The sequence below is a fragment of the Haliotis rubra genome, unplaced genomic scaffold, assembly GCF_003918875.1.
Source record: "Haliotis rubra isolate DU_JTF1 unplaced genomic scaffold, ASM391887v1 Scf330, whole genome shotgun sequence".
Lineage (NCBI taxonomy): Eukaryota > Metazoa > Mollusca > Gastropoda > Lepetellida > Haliotidae > Haliotis > Haliotis rubra.
The window spans coordinates 137205-154650 of record NW_025767003.1 but is presented as its reverse complement, the minus strand read 5'-3'; the positions used below and the strand labels follow the sequence as shown (position 1 = coordinate 154650).

General features: G+C 45.9%; 1 protein-coding gene across 1 annotated transcript in view; it reads left to right on the top strand.

Moving 5' to 3' along the window:
* Positions 1 to 359: 359 nt before the first annotated feature.
* LOC124284196 (scavenger receptor class F member 1-like) overlaps positions 360 to 17446 on the top strand; it is a 29596-nt gene continuing 12509 nt past the window's right edge. Inside the window, exon 1 of the mRNA XM_046720262.1 lies at positions 360 to 463. Coding sequence (XP_046576218.1) covers positions 360 to 463 — 104 coding nt within the window. The remainder of the gene's footprint in view (positions 464 to 17446) is intronic.

The window sequence follows — 17446 nt, the reverse complement described above, 5'->3', positions numbered from 1 at the left end:
ACGGCGGTCAGTTCTTGTCGCTTGTGGTGCTGATCCATGCCCTGCTGGCGCTGACATACTCTCTTGGTAAATACACGTACATAATGATACAATGAAATAATATTCGCCATGGTTATTGGACTGAAAAAGAAACGAAACTCAAATTTGTGGAAGTTACATTTGTGATATTCGTGTCGTTTCTTAAAAACAAAACCTGACATTTTTATCTGACACTTCTAATGTATTACAATTTATCCTTAGTCACGACTCATGTAAGACAAGTGGGTGCAGACATGGGAATGGTCGTCTTAGATGTCAGTCATGTAACACCGGGTGTCACGGATCAAACTGCAGCTCTACATGCCAAGGACGTTGTCACGATGACGGATGTGACAGGTCCACTGGAGAATGTTTCAGATGTAGGCCAGGGTTCTATGGACGACACTGCGACACACCCTGTCCACCACGATGTTCCAGCTTTCCGGTAGGTGGCGCTGTCTACTGTGACCGACATACAGGTGCTTGTTCTGAATCTTGTGGTGGAGGATGGACCGGGGCACATTGTGATGGACGATGTCCACCCAACTGCAAGGCATCAGTCTGTCACATACACACAGGAGAATGTCTTGATGGGTGTGATGGAAGATGGGCAGGGGGCTTCTGTAACATGACATGTGACAACTGTCTGATGGGAAGGTGCAGCATCACGGGGTACTGTCTACATGGATGTGAAGCAGGCTTCTATGGACAGAAGTGCGAAGACAGGTGTCAACATTGCTGGACCAGTGGCTGTGACAGACAGACTGGGGTATGTGAACAGTGTCAGCCTGGTAACCATGGACACCACTGCAGTAAGACGTGCCCCGCGAAGTGCTACAGAGGAAGAGATGGACACAAGCACTGTGATCGACATACTGCAGTTTGTCAGGAAGGATGTAAGACTGGGTGGCACGGGTTACAATGTAATACCTCGTGTAGTGTCTCCTGCAGGTCTTCCCTGTGTTACAGTCATGATGGATCGTGCGTGGAGGGCTGTGTCCCAGGGTACCATGGGAAACACTGCCACAAGAAATGTCTCCATTGTAGAGACAATGTGTGTGACCGGTAGCTGTACTCGTGGGTGTAAGGACGGGCCATACGGGAGTCACTGTCAGCATATATGCAGTGGGGATTGTGTAGCTTGTTTTAGAAAACAGGGGTTTGTAATGATGCAGTGATAAAACTTGATATACATGCAGGTACATGCTCCGTGAAGTATACAATGTATCAAAACATAATGTTAGTTATGTTTTTTCTTACCTTTTATGTTTGTGCGAAGATGCGAATATTGATGGATTGATTGAATTATTGATTGATTGATTGAATTATTGATTTATTTATTCATTTAAACTGGTAGAATTCAGGTAGACATTTGGGGTAGATTCTAGTAAAGTCATCACCCACACTGACTGTTTGCCCTACTCACACGTCTCCGTCCGTCGTTGTTTGTACTCCATACACCGCCAACCTGCACATAACCAAGTCATTCGGTTCCCTTATTGATATAATGTGATGTATAACATGCAATGAATTTGTTTACATACCAGATTGTATGGAATACTGTAAGGGTCATTCTCGCGATCTCGCATTCTCGCGATCTCCCGTTTTTCTGCCAATTACCTATACAGTCATCTTGAACCGGGATCACGGGTAACTCAGTCATCTGAGGTTTGTTGGTTGGTTTTATAGTTTAGGGCGACGTGGGCCAATAAGAGGCCTATTTGAGCCCAACACATTGACTTGATTTAAAAAACAATCATAGGTAATTTCATCGTCAAAAGGATTTTTTTAGTTAAGATAAAAGAAACGACAACACTCTTAATTTGGATAGATGTATACGTATGTCGAATAACCTCTGCTTTGTGTTACGGATTAAGAACCTTAAGTAATCACTTCCATTTCTGAAACATGAAATACTCATTCATTAAAAAAGCAGTAGGTTCAGATGACAGAGTGTTAAAATGATTTAAAACCACAGAACTAAATCTGTCTAAGCCATTCGAGAGCCTGTCTAGATTACATCATATTTTCGAGATGACGAGACAAAATCTAAACTGCCCGTTGCACAGACCCATACATGACATTGGGGCCCAAAACTGTTTCTAATGAAAATACATCATCAACCTCAAGTACAGCCCTTCTGAGATTATGTCTTATGTTGTCAGTAGTCTGAGGCGTCGCAATGGAGTTGCGTACCTTGAACGTGCCTAGGTTGGTGGGTTTCATCCTATATCGAGCTGACAAGCCGTGATATAACTGAAAAATAAGTACTGTTGAAAGTCGTGTTAAGCCAGCTCACTTACTTATTCAGAGCAATGCACGTACCCCGGGCTGTGAATGGGGGTTAATTTTCAATATTAGCATGCCGAGCTTCTGAAGGTAAGGCCGCAATAAATTTACATACAGAGTTTGATTAATTTCTAAAAAAACATGGGAGGCGAGAAGAATACTAATTTACATTTTATTTTTAACTTTTTAAGGCATCTGTGTACAATTACTGTGGAAGGATTCGATTCACATGCATCAAGCATGTTCAGTAGGGCTACGTTTGTGGAGTATTTCATCAAGTCATAAAAAGTAGGAATGTAACAGGGATGAATTATTATTATCATCAATATCATAGAATATTTATATTTATATAGCGCACATATCCACGCAACTAGTCCTTGCTGGTATATTTTTCCCTCGATCATTGGACGTCAATCTCAACTCCCTTGGGAGTATACAACTCTTGCTGCCTCTAGGCGCACCGAGTTTATTGTGACTTTCTCATCCTAACTAGGTACCCATTCACAGCTGGGTGGACTGGGACACAGTCACAGTACTTTGTTGACTGCACGTTGATGTACCCGCAACTAAGTGTTTGCATGCATTCATGTGGCCACCTTCTGGTCATATACCAACGGATTCGTGGGTTCTATTAAGTGTATTAAATACATGTGTACATCAGATAACTCAATAAATTGTACAATAACAATGATGAACGAGTTGTAGTTAATGTCATGACCCCATTTCCGGAGATTCGAACAATCTGATGACGACGCTATTTTGAGAGTGTATAGTAAATTGTTCCGCGTCGATGTAACTGTACAACACAGGTGAACGCAATTGTCGATTCCTCGAATGGCAATCTGTCGTGGGAGAAATTCCACAATGGCCGTCAGTTGTCTTTATTGTTGAGAAAAAATTCAGGCCCAATACTTTAAGAGAATATGTCCAGATTATGTAAATGGCATATTCCCGCTGCTTGATGAGAGTATCCAATGGCATCGTTTGATACGAACACAGTGATGTGGTTCAGCTACACACCTCCACAAATGAACTGTAAATGAGACACATGGTGTGGAGACTCAGAGGAGCCAATAGAGGGCATCACATTAAAATGTAGTGGGATCATCCAGTTTGCTGTTAAAGCCAGCCAAGGTGGTATGCAATCCGAGAGGTGGCTTGTGGGGTAGTATCAGGACCAGCCCAGGTGGTATGCAGTCAGAGATGTGGGGTGTGGGTTAGTATCAGGACCAGCCCATGTGATATGCAGTCAGAGAGGTGGGTTGTGGGATAGTATCAGGACCAGCCCAGGTGGTATGCAGTCAGAGATGTGGGGTGTGGGATAGTATCAGGACCAGCCCGGTTGGTATGCAGTCAGAGATGTGGGGGTGGGATAGTATCAGGACAAGCCCGGTTGGTATGCAGTCAGAGATGTAGGGGGTGGGATGGTATCAGGACAAGCCCAGTTGGTGTGCCGTCAGAGAGGTGGTTTGTGGGTTAGTATTAGGACCAGCCCAGGATGTATGCAGTCAGAGATGTGGGGTGTGGTGTAGTATCAGGACCAGCCCAGGTGGTATGCAGTCAGAGATGTGGTTTGTGGGGTAGTATCAGGACCAGCCCAGGTTGTATGCAGTCAGAGAGGTGGGTTGTGGGTTAGTATCAGGATCAGCCCAGGTGATATGCAGTCAGAGAGGTCGGTTGTGGGGTAGTATCAGGACCAGCCCAGGTTGTATGTAGTCAGAGATGTGGGGTGTGGGACAGTATCAGGACCAGCCCAGGTGGTATGCAGTCAGAGATGTGTGTTGTGGGGTAGTATCAGGACCAGCCCAAGTGGCATGCAGTCAGAGAGGTGGGTTGTGGGATAGTATCAGGACCAGTCTAGGTGGTGTGCAGTCAGAGATGTGGGTTGTGGGGTAGTATCAGGACCAGCCCAGGTGGTATGCAGTCAGAGATGTGGGGTGTGGGATAGTATCAGGACCAGCCCGGTTGGTATGCAGTCAGAGATGTAGGGGGTGGGATAGTATCAGGACAAGCCCAGTTGGTGTGCCGTCAGAGAGGTGGTTTGTGGGTTAGTATCAGGACCAGCCCAGGATGTATGCAGTCAGAGATGTGGGGTGTGGTGTAGTATCAGGACCAGCCCAGCTGGTATGCAGTCAGAGAGGTGGGTTGTGGGATAGTATCAGGACCAGCCCAGGTGGTGTGCAGTCAGAGATGTGGGTTGTGGGGTAGTATCAGGACCAGCCCAGGTGGTATGCAGTCAGAGATGTGGGGTGTGGGATAGTATCAGGACCAGCCCGGTTGGTATGCAGTCAGAGATGTAGGGGGTGGGATAGTATCAGGACAAGCCCAGTTGGTGTGCCGTCAGAGAGGTGGTTTGTGGGTTAGTATCAGGACCAGCCCAGGATGTATGCAGTCAGAGATGTGGGGTGTGGGATAGTATCAGGACAAGCCCAGTTGGTGTGCCGTCAGAGAGGTGGTTTGTGGGTTAGTATCAGGACCAGCCCAGGATGTATGCAGTCAGAGATGTGGGGTGTGGTGTAGTATCAGGACCAGCCCAGGTGGTATGCAGTCAGAGATGTGGGGTGTGGGGTAGTATCAGGACCAGCCCAGGTTGTATGCAGTCAGAGAGGTGGGTTGTGGGTTAGTATCAGGATCAGCCCAGGTGATATGCAGTCAGAGAGGTCGGTTGTGGGGTAGTATCAGGACCAGCCCAGGTTGTATGTAGTCAGAGATGTGGGGTGTGGGACAGTATCAGGACCAGCCCAAGTGGCATGCAGTCAGAGATGTGGGGTTGTGGGGTAGTATCAGGACCAGCCCAGGTGGTATGCAGTCAGAGACGTGGGGTTGTGGGGTAGTATCAGGACCAGCCCAGGTTGTAAGGAGTCCGAGATGTGTGTTGTGGGACAGTATCAGGACCAGCCCAGGTGGTATGCAGTCAGAGAGATGGGTTGTGGGATAGTATCAGGACCAGACCAGATGTATGCAGTCAGAGAGAGGTGGGTTGTGGGTTAGTATCAGGACCAACCCAGGTGTTATGCAGTCAGAGATGTTGGGTGTGGGATAGTATCAGGACCAGCCCAGGTGGTATGCAGTGAGAGAAGTTGGTTGTGGGATAGTTTCAGGACCAGCTCAAGTGGTATGTAGTCAGAGATGTGTGTTGTGGGGTAGTATCAGGACCAGACCAAGTGGCATGCAGTCAGAGATGTGGGGTTGTGGGGTAGTATCAGGACCAGCCCAGGTGGTATGCAGTCAGAGACGTGGGGTTGTGGGGTAGTATCAGGACCAGCCCAGGTTGTAAGCAGTCAGAGATGTGTGTTGTGGGACAGTATCAGGACCAGCCCAGGTGGTATGCAGTCAGAGATGTGTGTTGTGGGGTAGTATCAGGACCAGCCAAAGAGGCATGCAGTCAGAGATGTGGGGTTGAGGGGTAGTATCAGGACCAGCCCAAGTGGCATGCAGTGAGAGATGTGGGGTTGAGGGGTAGTATCAGAACCAGCCCAGGTGGTATGCAGTCAGAGATGTGGGGTTGTGAGGTAGGTAGTATCAGGACCAGCCCAGGTTGTATGCAGTCAGTGATGTGGGGTGTGGGATAGTATCAGGACCAGCCCAGGTGGTATGCAGTCAGAGAGGTGGGTTGTGGGGTAGCATCAGGACCAGCCCAGGTGATATGCAGTCAGAGAGATGGGTTGTGGGTTAGTATCAGGACCAGCCCATGTGATATGCAGTCAGAGATGTGGGTTGTGGGATAGTATCAGGACCAGCCCAAGTGGCATGCAGTCAGAGATGTGGGGTGTGGGATAGTATCAGGACCAGCCCAGGTGGAATGCAGTCAGAGAGGTGGGTTGTGGGGTAGTATCAGGACCAGCCCAGGTGGTATGCAGTCAGAGATGTGGGGTGTGGAACAGTTTCAGGACCAGCCCAGGTGGTATGTAGTCAGAGATGTGGGGTGTGGGATAGTATCAGAACCAGCCCAGGTGGTATGCAGTCAGGGAGGTGGGTTGTGGGGTAGTATCAGGACCAGCCCAGGTGGTATGCAGTCAGAGATATGTGTTGTGGGGTAGTATCAGGACCAGCCCAGGTGGTATGCAGTCCGAGAGGTGGGTTGTGGGGTAATATCAGGACCAGCCCAGGTGGTATGCAGTCAGAGATGTGGGTTTTCGGGTAGTATCAGGACCAGCCCAGGTGGTATGCAGTCAGAGATGTGGCTTGTGGGATAGTATCAGGACCAGCCCAGGTGGTATGCAGTCAGAGAGGTTAGGGGTGGGTTAGCATCAGGACCAGCCCAGGTGGTGTGCCGTCAGGCAGGTAGGGTGTGGGGTAGTATCAGAACCAGTCCAGGTGGTATGCAGTCAGAGAGGTGGGTTGTGGGATAGTATCAGGACCAGCCCAGGTGGTATGCAGTCAGAGAGATGGGTTTGTGGGAGAATTGAGTATCAGGACCAGACCAGATGTATGCAGTCAGAGAGGTGGGTTGTGGGTTAGTATCAGGACCAGCAGGTGTTATGCAGTCAGGGTATTGTGGATGAAGTATGGGTGTGCAGGATAGTATCAGGACCAGCCCAGGTGGTATGCAGTGAGAAAGTTGGTTGTGGGATAGTTTCAGGACCAGCTCCAGAGTGGTATGTAGTCAGAGAGATGTGTGTTGTGGGGGTGAGTATCAGGACCAGACCAAAGTGGCATGCAGTCAGAGATGTGGGGTTGTGGGGTAGTATCAGGACCAGCCCAGGTGGTATGCAGTCAGAGACAGTGGGGTTTGTGGGAGTGAGTATCAGGACCAGCCCAGGTTGCTTAAGCAGTCCGAGAGGTGTGTGTTGTGGGACAGTGTCAGGACCAGCCCAGGTGGTATGCAGTCAGAGATGTGTGTTGTGGGGTAGTATCAGGACCAGCCAAAGAGGCATGCAGGAGAATCCAGAGATGTGGGGTTGAGGGTAAAGTATCAGGACCAGCCCAGAGTGGCATGCAGTGAGAGATGTGGGGTTGAGGGTAGTATCAGAACCAGCCCAGGTGGTATGCAGTCAGAGATGTGGGGTTGTGAGGCTAGTATCAGGACCAGCCCAGGTTGTATGCAGTCAGTGATGTGTGGGTGTGGGGAGAAAGTATCAGGACCAGCCCAGGTGGTATGCAGTCAGAGAAGGTGGGTTGTGGGGTAGCATCAGGACCAGCCCAGGTGATATGCAGTCAGAGAGATGGGTTGTGGGTTGAAGTATCAGGACCAGCCCATGTGATATGCAGTCCAGGAGGTGTGGAGTTGTGAGATAGTATCAGGACCAGCCCAAGTGGCATGCAGTCAGAGATGTGGGGTGTGGGGATGAGTATCAGGACCAGCCCAGGTGGGAATGCAGTCAGAGAGGGTGGGTTGTGGGGTAGTATCAGGACCAGCAGGTGGTATACAGTCAGAGAATGTGGGGTGTGGGAACAGTTTCAGGACCAGCCCAGGTGGTATGTAGTCAGAGATGTGGGGTGTGGGATGAGTATCAGAACAACCAGCCCAGGTGGTATGCAGTCAGGGGGAGGTGGGTTGTGGGGAGTGAAGTATCAGGGGACCAGCCCAGGTGGTACAGCTGCAGTCAGAGAGGCTATGTGTTGTGGAGGTGAGTATCAGGACCAGCCCAGGTGGTATGCAGTCAGAGAGGTGGGTTGTGGGGTAATATCAGGACCAGCCCAGGTGGTATGCAGTCAGAGATGGTGGGTTTTCCGGGTAGTATCAGGACCAGCCCAGGTGGTATGCAGTCCAGGGATGTGGCTTGTGGGATAGTATCAGGACCAGCCCAGGTGGTATGCAGTCAGAGATGAGGTTAGGGGTGGGTTGACCTGCGATGCAGAGATGGGGTGCATCAGGACCAGCCCAGGTGGTGTGCCGTCAGGCAGGTAGGGTGTGGGGTTGAGTATCAGAACCAGTCCAGGTGGTGGCATGCAGTCAGAGAGGTGGGTTGTGGGATAGTATCAGGACCAGCCCAGGTGGTATGCAGTCAGGGATGTGTGGGAGTTGTGGGTGGTATCTGGAGTATCAGGACCAGCAAGGACCAGGTGTGGTATACAGTCAGGGATGTGGGGTTGTGGGATAGTATGAGGACCAGCCAGGTTGGTATGCAGTCAGAGATGTGGGATAGTGGGTGGGATAGTATCAGGATAATTATAGCAAACTACAGTTGGTGTGCCCGTCAGAGAGAGGTGGTTTGTGGGGAGTAGTATCAGGATGACAAGTGCAGGTGGTATGCAGTCAGAGATGTGTCCAAGATAGTATGTTGGAGTGGGACATGGAGTATCAGGACCAGCCCAGGTGGTATGCAGTCAGAGATGGTGGGTTGTGGGATAGTATCAGGACCAGCCCAGGTGGTATCACAGTCAGAAATAGGTGGCATGTGGGGTATGTAATATCCAGGACCAGCCCAGGTGGTGCTCCCAGTCAGAGATGTGGGTTGTGGGAGTAGTATCAGGAAGACCAGCCCAGGTGGTATGCAGTCCAGGAGATGTGGGGTTGTGGGATAGTATGAGAGGACCAGCCCAGGTGGTATGCAGTCAGAGATGTGGGTTGTGGGATAGTATCAGGACCAGCCAAAGGTGGTATGCAGTCCAGAGATGTGAGTTGTGGGACAGAAGTATCAGGACCAGCCCAGGTGAGTATGCACAGTCAGAAATGTGGGTTGTGGGGTGGCATCAGGACCAGCCAGGTGGAATGCAGTCAGAGGTGGGGTGTGGGATAGTATCAGGACCAGCCCAGGTGGTATGCAGTCAGAGATGTGGGGTTGTGGGATAGTATCAGGACCAGCCCAGGTGGTATGCAGTCAGAGATGTGGGGTGTTGGATAGTATCAGGAGCAGCCCAGGTGGTATGCGAACCGAGAGGTGGGTTGTGGGGTAGTATCAGGACCAGCCCAGGTTATATTCAGTCAGAGATGTGGGGTGTGGGATAGTATCAGGACCAGCCCAGGTGGTATGCAGTCAGAGAAGTGGGGTGTGGGATACTATCAGGACCAGCCCAAGTGGTATCCAGTCAGAGATGTGGGGTGTGGGATAGTATCAGGACCAGTCCAGGTGGTATGCAGTCAGAGAGGTGGGTTGTGTGGTAGTATCAGGACCAGCCCAGGTTATATGCAGTCAGAGATATGGGTTATGGGGTACTATCAGGACCAGCACAGGTGGTATGCAGTCAGAGAGGTGGGTTGTGAGGTAGTATCAGGACCAGCCCAGGTGGTATGCAGTCTGAGAGGTGGGGTGTAGGGCACTTTCAAAGTCAGCTCAAGTGGTATGCAGTCAGAGATTTGTGGTGTGGGGTACTTTCAAAGTCAGCCCAAGTGGTATGAAGTCATAGAGGTGGTTTGTGGGGCACTGTCAATGTCAGCCCAGATGGTATGCAGTCAGAGATATGGGGTGTGGGGCGCTTTCAAAGTCAGGCCAAGTGGTTAGCAGTCAGAGAGGTGGGGTGTAGGGCACTTTCAAAGTCAGCCCAAGTGGTATGCAGTCAGGGATTTGGGGTGTGAGGCACTTTCAAAGTTAGTCCAAGTGGTATGCATTGAGCGAGGTGGGCCGTGGGGCACTGTCAATGTCAGCCCAGATGGTATGCAGTCAGAGATATGGGGTGTGGGGCACTTTCAAAGTCAGCCCAAGTGGTATGCAGTCAGAGATATGGGGTGTGGGGCACTTTCAAAGTCAGCCCAAGTGGTATGTAGTCAGAGAGGTGGACCTTGGTGTACTTTCAAAGTCAGCCCAGGTGATGGGACCATTAATGTGAGACTCACAAGCCCGGGAAATATAAGTGTTTAGATAGGTTTAGATGATCTGGCTCTGACATTGGCTATAAGAACTACTTATCATCAAGAAACATGTTTAAGAACCTATGTAAATACAAAAAAGACAGGTATGACATGGTGGACAAATCAGAAGTGATGAGAGTCTTTAGTAATGGAAGTGTAACAACACAAGACTTGTGGAAGTATATCAAACGCTTCAATAGACAAGGGAAGCCTGGTAGTTAAGAAATGTCACCAGAGGAGTGGTTTGAGCACTTTCCGTCACTGCTAAACAACAGCAACTTCGATACTGACTCTGATTTTGTACACACGTACATGAGTATCTCAGCGGCTATGATGATCACACATACTGTAGTGACTATGTTGACGCTGGTTTAAATAAGGTTATTACCATGGAGGAAATTAGTGCTGTGATTAATGGCCTTCCCAGTGGCTTTTAAAAAAAGTCTCATTTACTTTTGCCATATATTAATGTTGTTTAAACAAAATATTATCAGTTGGGGCCTACCCTTCAGCGTGGACAGAGGCAATAATATTCCCTAGACATACGAAAGGCGAAAAAACAGAACCTAACAATTATAGGAGTATCTCTCTGTTATCAGTTTTAGGAAAGGTATTTACTAAAATATTGAACAACAGATTTTCAAACTGGTGTGAAGATGAGGACAAATTGTATGAGGAGCAAGCTGGCTATAGGAATGGCTACAGTACCAAAAACACCAAAAAAATATTTATCTAAGTCTAACGGGTGTTCCTATTGTCTATTCATTGATTTCTCAAGGCATTTGACAGTGTTCAGCCTCATTTGTTGAAATATGTATTATTGCAGAGAGGTGTGAAGGGGTAATCTTTCAAAGTTATTTCATCTCTGTACAGTCAGCTAAAGTCTTGTGTGCTTGTAAATGGGTTTTCACTATCTGAGTACTTTGAGTGTACAATTGGGACCATTCAAGAGTGTACGATAAATCCGCTATTGTTCACTTTGGTTTTGAATGAGTTGGTAGATAGTCACAAGTCAAATAATTGCAAAAGTATTTTTGTGAATAAGTATGCTGAAAATATAAGCTTGTTAATGTTTGCAGATGATTTTGGCAATGTTGGAGATTCTGTGGGAAGATTGCAGTACCTGATACATTGTTTAGCAGGATTTTGCGGTCAAAATGGGATAAAGATTAATGTAGATCAAACTAAAGTCATGGTATTTCGAAGAGGTGGTGTAATCACAAAAAAGGAAAAGTGGCATTATAATCCTATTCCTCTTGAGGCTGTGTCAGCTTATAAGTATCTTGGTGTGTTCTTCACTCCTAAACTCTCATGGAGTTCGGCCAGAAATACCCTAGCACAACAAGGAGAAAAGGCCCGGTACATTTTATTTGTTCTTTTGTGAAAGTCTAAGCTTAACATCAAAGAATCTATGTTTGTATTTGACATGATGGTTTCTCTCATCTTATGTCAGGCATCAGAAGTTTGGGGGTTTGAAACTGAAAGTGTCCAGGCTCTAGAAAATGTTCACCGTAAATTTCTCAGAAAAGTTCTTCATGTCAATTCAAACACTCCAGCAGCAGCTATATGGAGAGTTGGGAAGGTATCCATTACATGCAACAATCATGTTCAACTGAATAAAATACAGGTTGAAAATGTTATACATGCTACATACCGCGACGATATACAACGATATAACAAGACGGCGAAGTGTTTGCAGCTAACGTATCGCACCCGAGGAAGACAGGCCCGTCGGCAGTGTCCAAGGCGTGGGTCAATGAGTTCAATACCCTTCGTCAAGTCCAACACAAGAACATTATCAAGACGTATGAACTACTAGTATTTGAACACAAGGGACGCCAACTTGTGATTCTAGAGTACGTCGGCGGATGCAACCTGTCCGAGTTCAGGGGTGAATCGAGGATTTGGGAGAATGGGGAATGCACATAAATCATGAAGTCCAAAGGTTAGGGGGAAATTTCTACGGGAAAAAAGGAGGGGTACTCTGGATCCGCACCTGGAGTTCCTCTCTAGGAAGAACCAATCTCGCACATGTGTTGACCATCTCCACAGCCATATAAGGATATCCCGTCAGGACATAACACCAGGCCATATACTGATTGGACATGGTGGAATGGTCAAAGTTATCGACTTCAGCAATGCGATCAGGCTTGGTACCGGAAACATCTGCCCACAGAGCAAGACAGGGGCGGTTCAAGACGATGTTATCAAGTCCGTGGATGTTTTTAGTTTGTGCGACAGTGTATGAAAGTGTCTTGACTTGAATCCCATGACTCGATCGCCAATCACTTACTTTACCTTTTGCATTTCAAAGTAAATGGTCATTTTACAATTATCATTCCTCATGCTAGATATACAAAAACAGTTTCGTCAATGTCTATCAATTTAATCATTATAAAGTTTTATTCAGGAAAACCACTTACATAAGTGTGTTGTTTCATTACCAAGCCTTTTCATGTTTTAATATGAGTTTGGAAATGCTACATTTGATATAACTAACAAAAGTGTGATTGATTAATACAATGAAATGAAATCTACCATGTGTTGTGTTTTCAATTCTTGTCTCTGCAAGTGCAATTTCTGTGAAGGGCATGACTATCCCTGTCAGTCCTTTATGTTGCACCCACCGACCCCACCCCAACCCCAGATCCAGATAGTTGGAGAAGCAAGGGCTGCTGATACCCAACTCTAATCCGGTTCTTCACGAGTCTCACTTATTACGAGGTCTCGAGACATCGACAGGGTGTCAATAACCTTTCCAACTATTCAACTTGCGGTCTAAGGGGTCAAACCTAAACAGATATTTCCATAAATAAGTGTCATAGGTTCTTACATTTACATTACATTTATATACATTTATATAGCGCTAATATCCAGTCTTGAGAAGACTGCTCAAGAGCGCTGCTGAACTCCGTATGCAATGCTGAACAAATGAGTTTTTAATCTGGATTTGAAAGTACTGAATGTCTGTACTGATCGAAGAGAGAGGGGTAATTTGTTTCACAAAGCTGGGCCGACAACCTGAAAAGACCTTTCACCAAATGTCTTGGCACATGTGTTGTTGTGATGACCTCAGATGGCGTGTTGGTTGATATTCTTGCACAAGGTCTGAGAAATAAACTGGTGCCGTGTTGTGCAAGGCTTTGAACATCAATACCAATATTTTGTAATGGATACGTTGTCGGATGGGTAACCAGTGCAGTGTCATCAGAACAGGTGTTATATGCTCTGTCTTATTTGTGCGTGTCACAACTCGGGCAGCTGAGTTCTGGACTCTCTGTAACTTGCTCAGAAGATATTCGGGAATCCCCTGCAGCAGAGCATTGCAATAGTCCAACCGATATACTACATATGCTTGCATCAATGTTGCAGCAGTTTGCTGGTTGATGTACTTCCTGATTAAGCCTATGTTGCGGATGAAATAGTAGGCATTCTTGCACATTTTATTGACGTGCTTTTCAAGGCTAATAGTGCTGTCAAATATCATCCCCAAGATTGCGAGCATGATCAGTGGGTTCAATGATACACTCATTAATTTCGAGTGTTCTTGAAGACAACCTTTGTCGTGTTGAACTTGAACAGAGAATGAGCATTTCTGTTTTGTCTTGATTCAGCTTCAGGAAATGTCTGGTCATCCATTTTTGGGTAAGTGTCATAATTACGTTTTGTAAGTCAGTAGAGTCAGAGGAGGTTATTGAATAGCTGAGAGCGAACGATGCACGGATCAGAAAAATAATTGATGTTGGCTGTACATGAAGATGATCACGGACATAGGCGGATCCAGTGGAAGGGAAAGAAGGGGGGTGGTTATTAAATGACCATTGGAACGCTTGTGAAAATGAAGTGTGTAACCACCCCACCCACTCTTTTTCTCAAGCGTGTGCGCCCCCTTTCTCAAAAAGTTGTATCCGCCCCTGAACTCTGAAACAATTGGTCAAAGCTATGAATTTTCTAAGATATCATGTCGAACACCAAATACACCTAATCAGTGCCAAGACAATCCCCCTTCCATTCTGTGACATATTTACCGCCTAACCGAGCCAACACGGCTCCCCAAACGAGTCAGTGCTGACAAGGGGCTTGGGTTAGGTATTGCCTGATTCAAGATTCAAGATTCTTTATTCAGTATCAAAGGCCTCCAGCCCAGAGTACATGCATATATATATTGAATGTATAGTCAAGTCACAATGTATATCATTAACATTTATAATGGTTCAGTTTTCCATCACCAGAATTAAATGAAGCGTTGGTAAAGTTGTCAGTTGTCTCCCTTATGCTGTCTGATTTGGGTGCACTTTAGAATATACAGTGCTAAAGATTCTGACAATAGTGTTATCTGTCGTAACTTTCTTGTTTCGCTACTTGTTATACAAATGACATGAAGTGGTAAAGTGCACTTCGTCTTCAACTGCAGATACATTCAAATTATCAAAACAATACTTACATGTTTTGTCCTCTATAGCATCTCCTCCCCACCGACCTGTTTCAACGGCCAACTTAAGATTACCACATCTAACTTGGCTAAGAACAATTCTTAAATTTTTGCTTTTCAAGTTGTACGGATACCTTTTAGGTTCTAACAGAGATTTGATTATGAATTAATTATTAAGCTTACTGGTTTCACCTATGATATATGCCCATGTTTGTTTCCAACAATCTTCCAACCATTCCTTACAAACTCTAAGGAAATGGGAGACATCACCAACACCTTGTTCCAGCCAAACTATACCAAATCCGATGATATTCAACAAATATTTGATTATTGTTGTCCATGTGAATATACCAACTCCATCATACTTGACAGTTGCGATGCTTCAATGCTTCTGAGCCGTAAAGTCGTCAAATGAAAATTAAATACTGAGCACATTATCTCATTATTACCTCTGCATCTTGTACACAGTGTGTGGTGATAATTTAATGTGTAAAGTATCCATATTAAACTCAACATTCACGTATTTGCGTGCACCATCTGAGAAAAAAACAACGTCAATAACAAAAAAACGAGGACAGTCTGTCCTAAATAAGTCATGAAGAGTTCATACCTCCCCGTCACCACTTTAGTTTGGTCTACCAATGTAGGAACTTTATGTCCGCATAGAATTTGCAAATCGATCGATATTTGGACCGGGGATTAGCTAACTCTGTTTCATCGTTTTTAATGATCGTGTTTTCATAAATAATTTCTTATATTTTGCTTTCCCTTCGAAATGTGACATTGCTTTTGTCTGTCAATCATAGGGTCATAGACATTTGCAATTGTCAATATCTTCTTGTCTCATTCATATCAGTATTATCTTTTTCATTCTGATAATGAACAAATATATAATATCATTTATATAGAGGGAGTATGGTTTTACGACGCTTTTAGCAATATTCCAGCAATATCACGGCGGGGTACACCAGAAATGGGCTTCATACATTGTACCCATGACCGGAATCGAACCCGGCTCTTCAGCGTGATGAGCGACGTTGATAGAAGCTATTTCAGCAACTACCACGGGATCCCCGTCCTGAACATTGTCGGAAAAGTCTCCGTTCGTGTGGTCGGAAAGGGACAACAGACACTTTCTGATAGGGTGTTTCCCGACTCGCAGATTGACTTTAGGGCCTAACGGTCCACGACCTACACATCCTGCTCAGTCTACCATATGTTGGAAAAGAGAAGAATCCATCAACCTTACAAAAGTACTCCACGTTGTTTGCAAAGTTTGGCTGCTCTCCCAAATTGGATCATTAGTGGAGTACAATAGGGCTGTATACTCGCCCCATTCTGTTTGGTATCCTCATCGCAGTACTGCTAAAAGGATTGGTAAAAATATGGAACTTCTAATGGACTTTGGACATAACTCACACACACGTACCATGATGTTCAGTTATCTTATTCTGATGTTCTTAAGGACAATGGTTGCTGTGTATGCGCATACAGACATCTCAGCACTAAAGTACTGTCGGAAATAGAAAACAAATGTTACTTCACATTTACATCTACAATTGATGTAGTTAATATGTGAAAGTGTGAAATATGTCTTAAACTAAGTTCGTGTAACGGGGAGCACGTGTTTCTTTTCGTGCCGACATTTTACTTCCGGGTGTTGGTCGTTAACTTACGTTAGTAACTGTACCTTTCGTTAGTCGTGGGTGCAGGAAATGTATTTCCTGCGAGGCTTGGGTATCATACTTTGATTCTGTTCCGTCGGTGGGTGAATTGTTTTCGCCGCCATTTTCTGAGGCAGTCAGGTTGTTTGGTATGAGCAATTCTGATTGGTGGTGGGCAGATTGGCTGACCAATCGTGTCGAGGTTGTTACGTAAGACGTAGGGCAGCTGCAGGGTATTTAAGCGCGCAACACAAATTGTTCAGTGTCTGTATGATCGGCGACCGGTCACAGGTGAGGTTACTCCACCGCAATATGTCCCGTGATGGGACAACAACATGTTCCGTGACGGAGCAATGAGTCCCGACTCCACTCCCTGTTAGGTTTCAGTGTATTTTTCGGCCAATAAAGAGAAATTGAATAGAAAGGTATATTTGGGGTAATTTTGTTAGTGGGGACGGCCGGGTGGATTTCAGCATAATGGAACATGCCAGACAGTAGGATGTTCGTATACTAGTGTAGGTGCAGTAGATTGTAGGTAGGATTTAGCGTTATTTCAAGAGGGTGGTTAAAGTGTAGTTGAGAGGGTTGGGAGAAATAGGTAGGTTATTAATAAACTATTGTAAGTAATTGTGTTTGTATATCTTTTGTTCTCAGGAATTTGTTAGATTTGACTTATTGTTTATATTGTTTTGTTGAGTTATAATTTATTAATAAATTATGTTTTCATTTGAGAATATTGTTGGTTTTTGATTGCTCCTCTACATCCCCGAACTGGGAACGGGACGGCTTTGATTCAGAACCCACAAAACACAACGCAAAGCATCATGGTCATTTGTCGTTAAGGGCTACTACTACTACTACTACTACTGCTACTACTACTGCTTCTACTACTACTACTGATACTACTACTGTTACTACTACTACTGCTGCTACTACTACTACTGTTTCTACTACTACTACTATTGCTGCTGCTGCTACTACTACTACTACTACTACTGTTGCCGCTGCTACTACTGCTGCTACTACTGCTGCTACTACTACAACTACTACTATTAATACAACTACTGCTGCTACTACTACTACTACTACTACTACTACTACTACTACTGCTACTTCTACTACTACTACCACTACTGCTGCTGCTGCTGCTACTACTACTACAACTACCGCTGCCGCTGCTGGCGCTGGTTCTGGTGCTGTCACTGCTGCTAGCACACCCGTTATGATTCTAGTTTGAATTGGTCTCCAGCAACCTGTGTTTATTGAACGTGGCTTGATTGACACATGTCATCGTATTCCAATTGCGTAGAT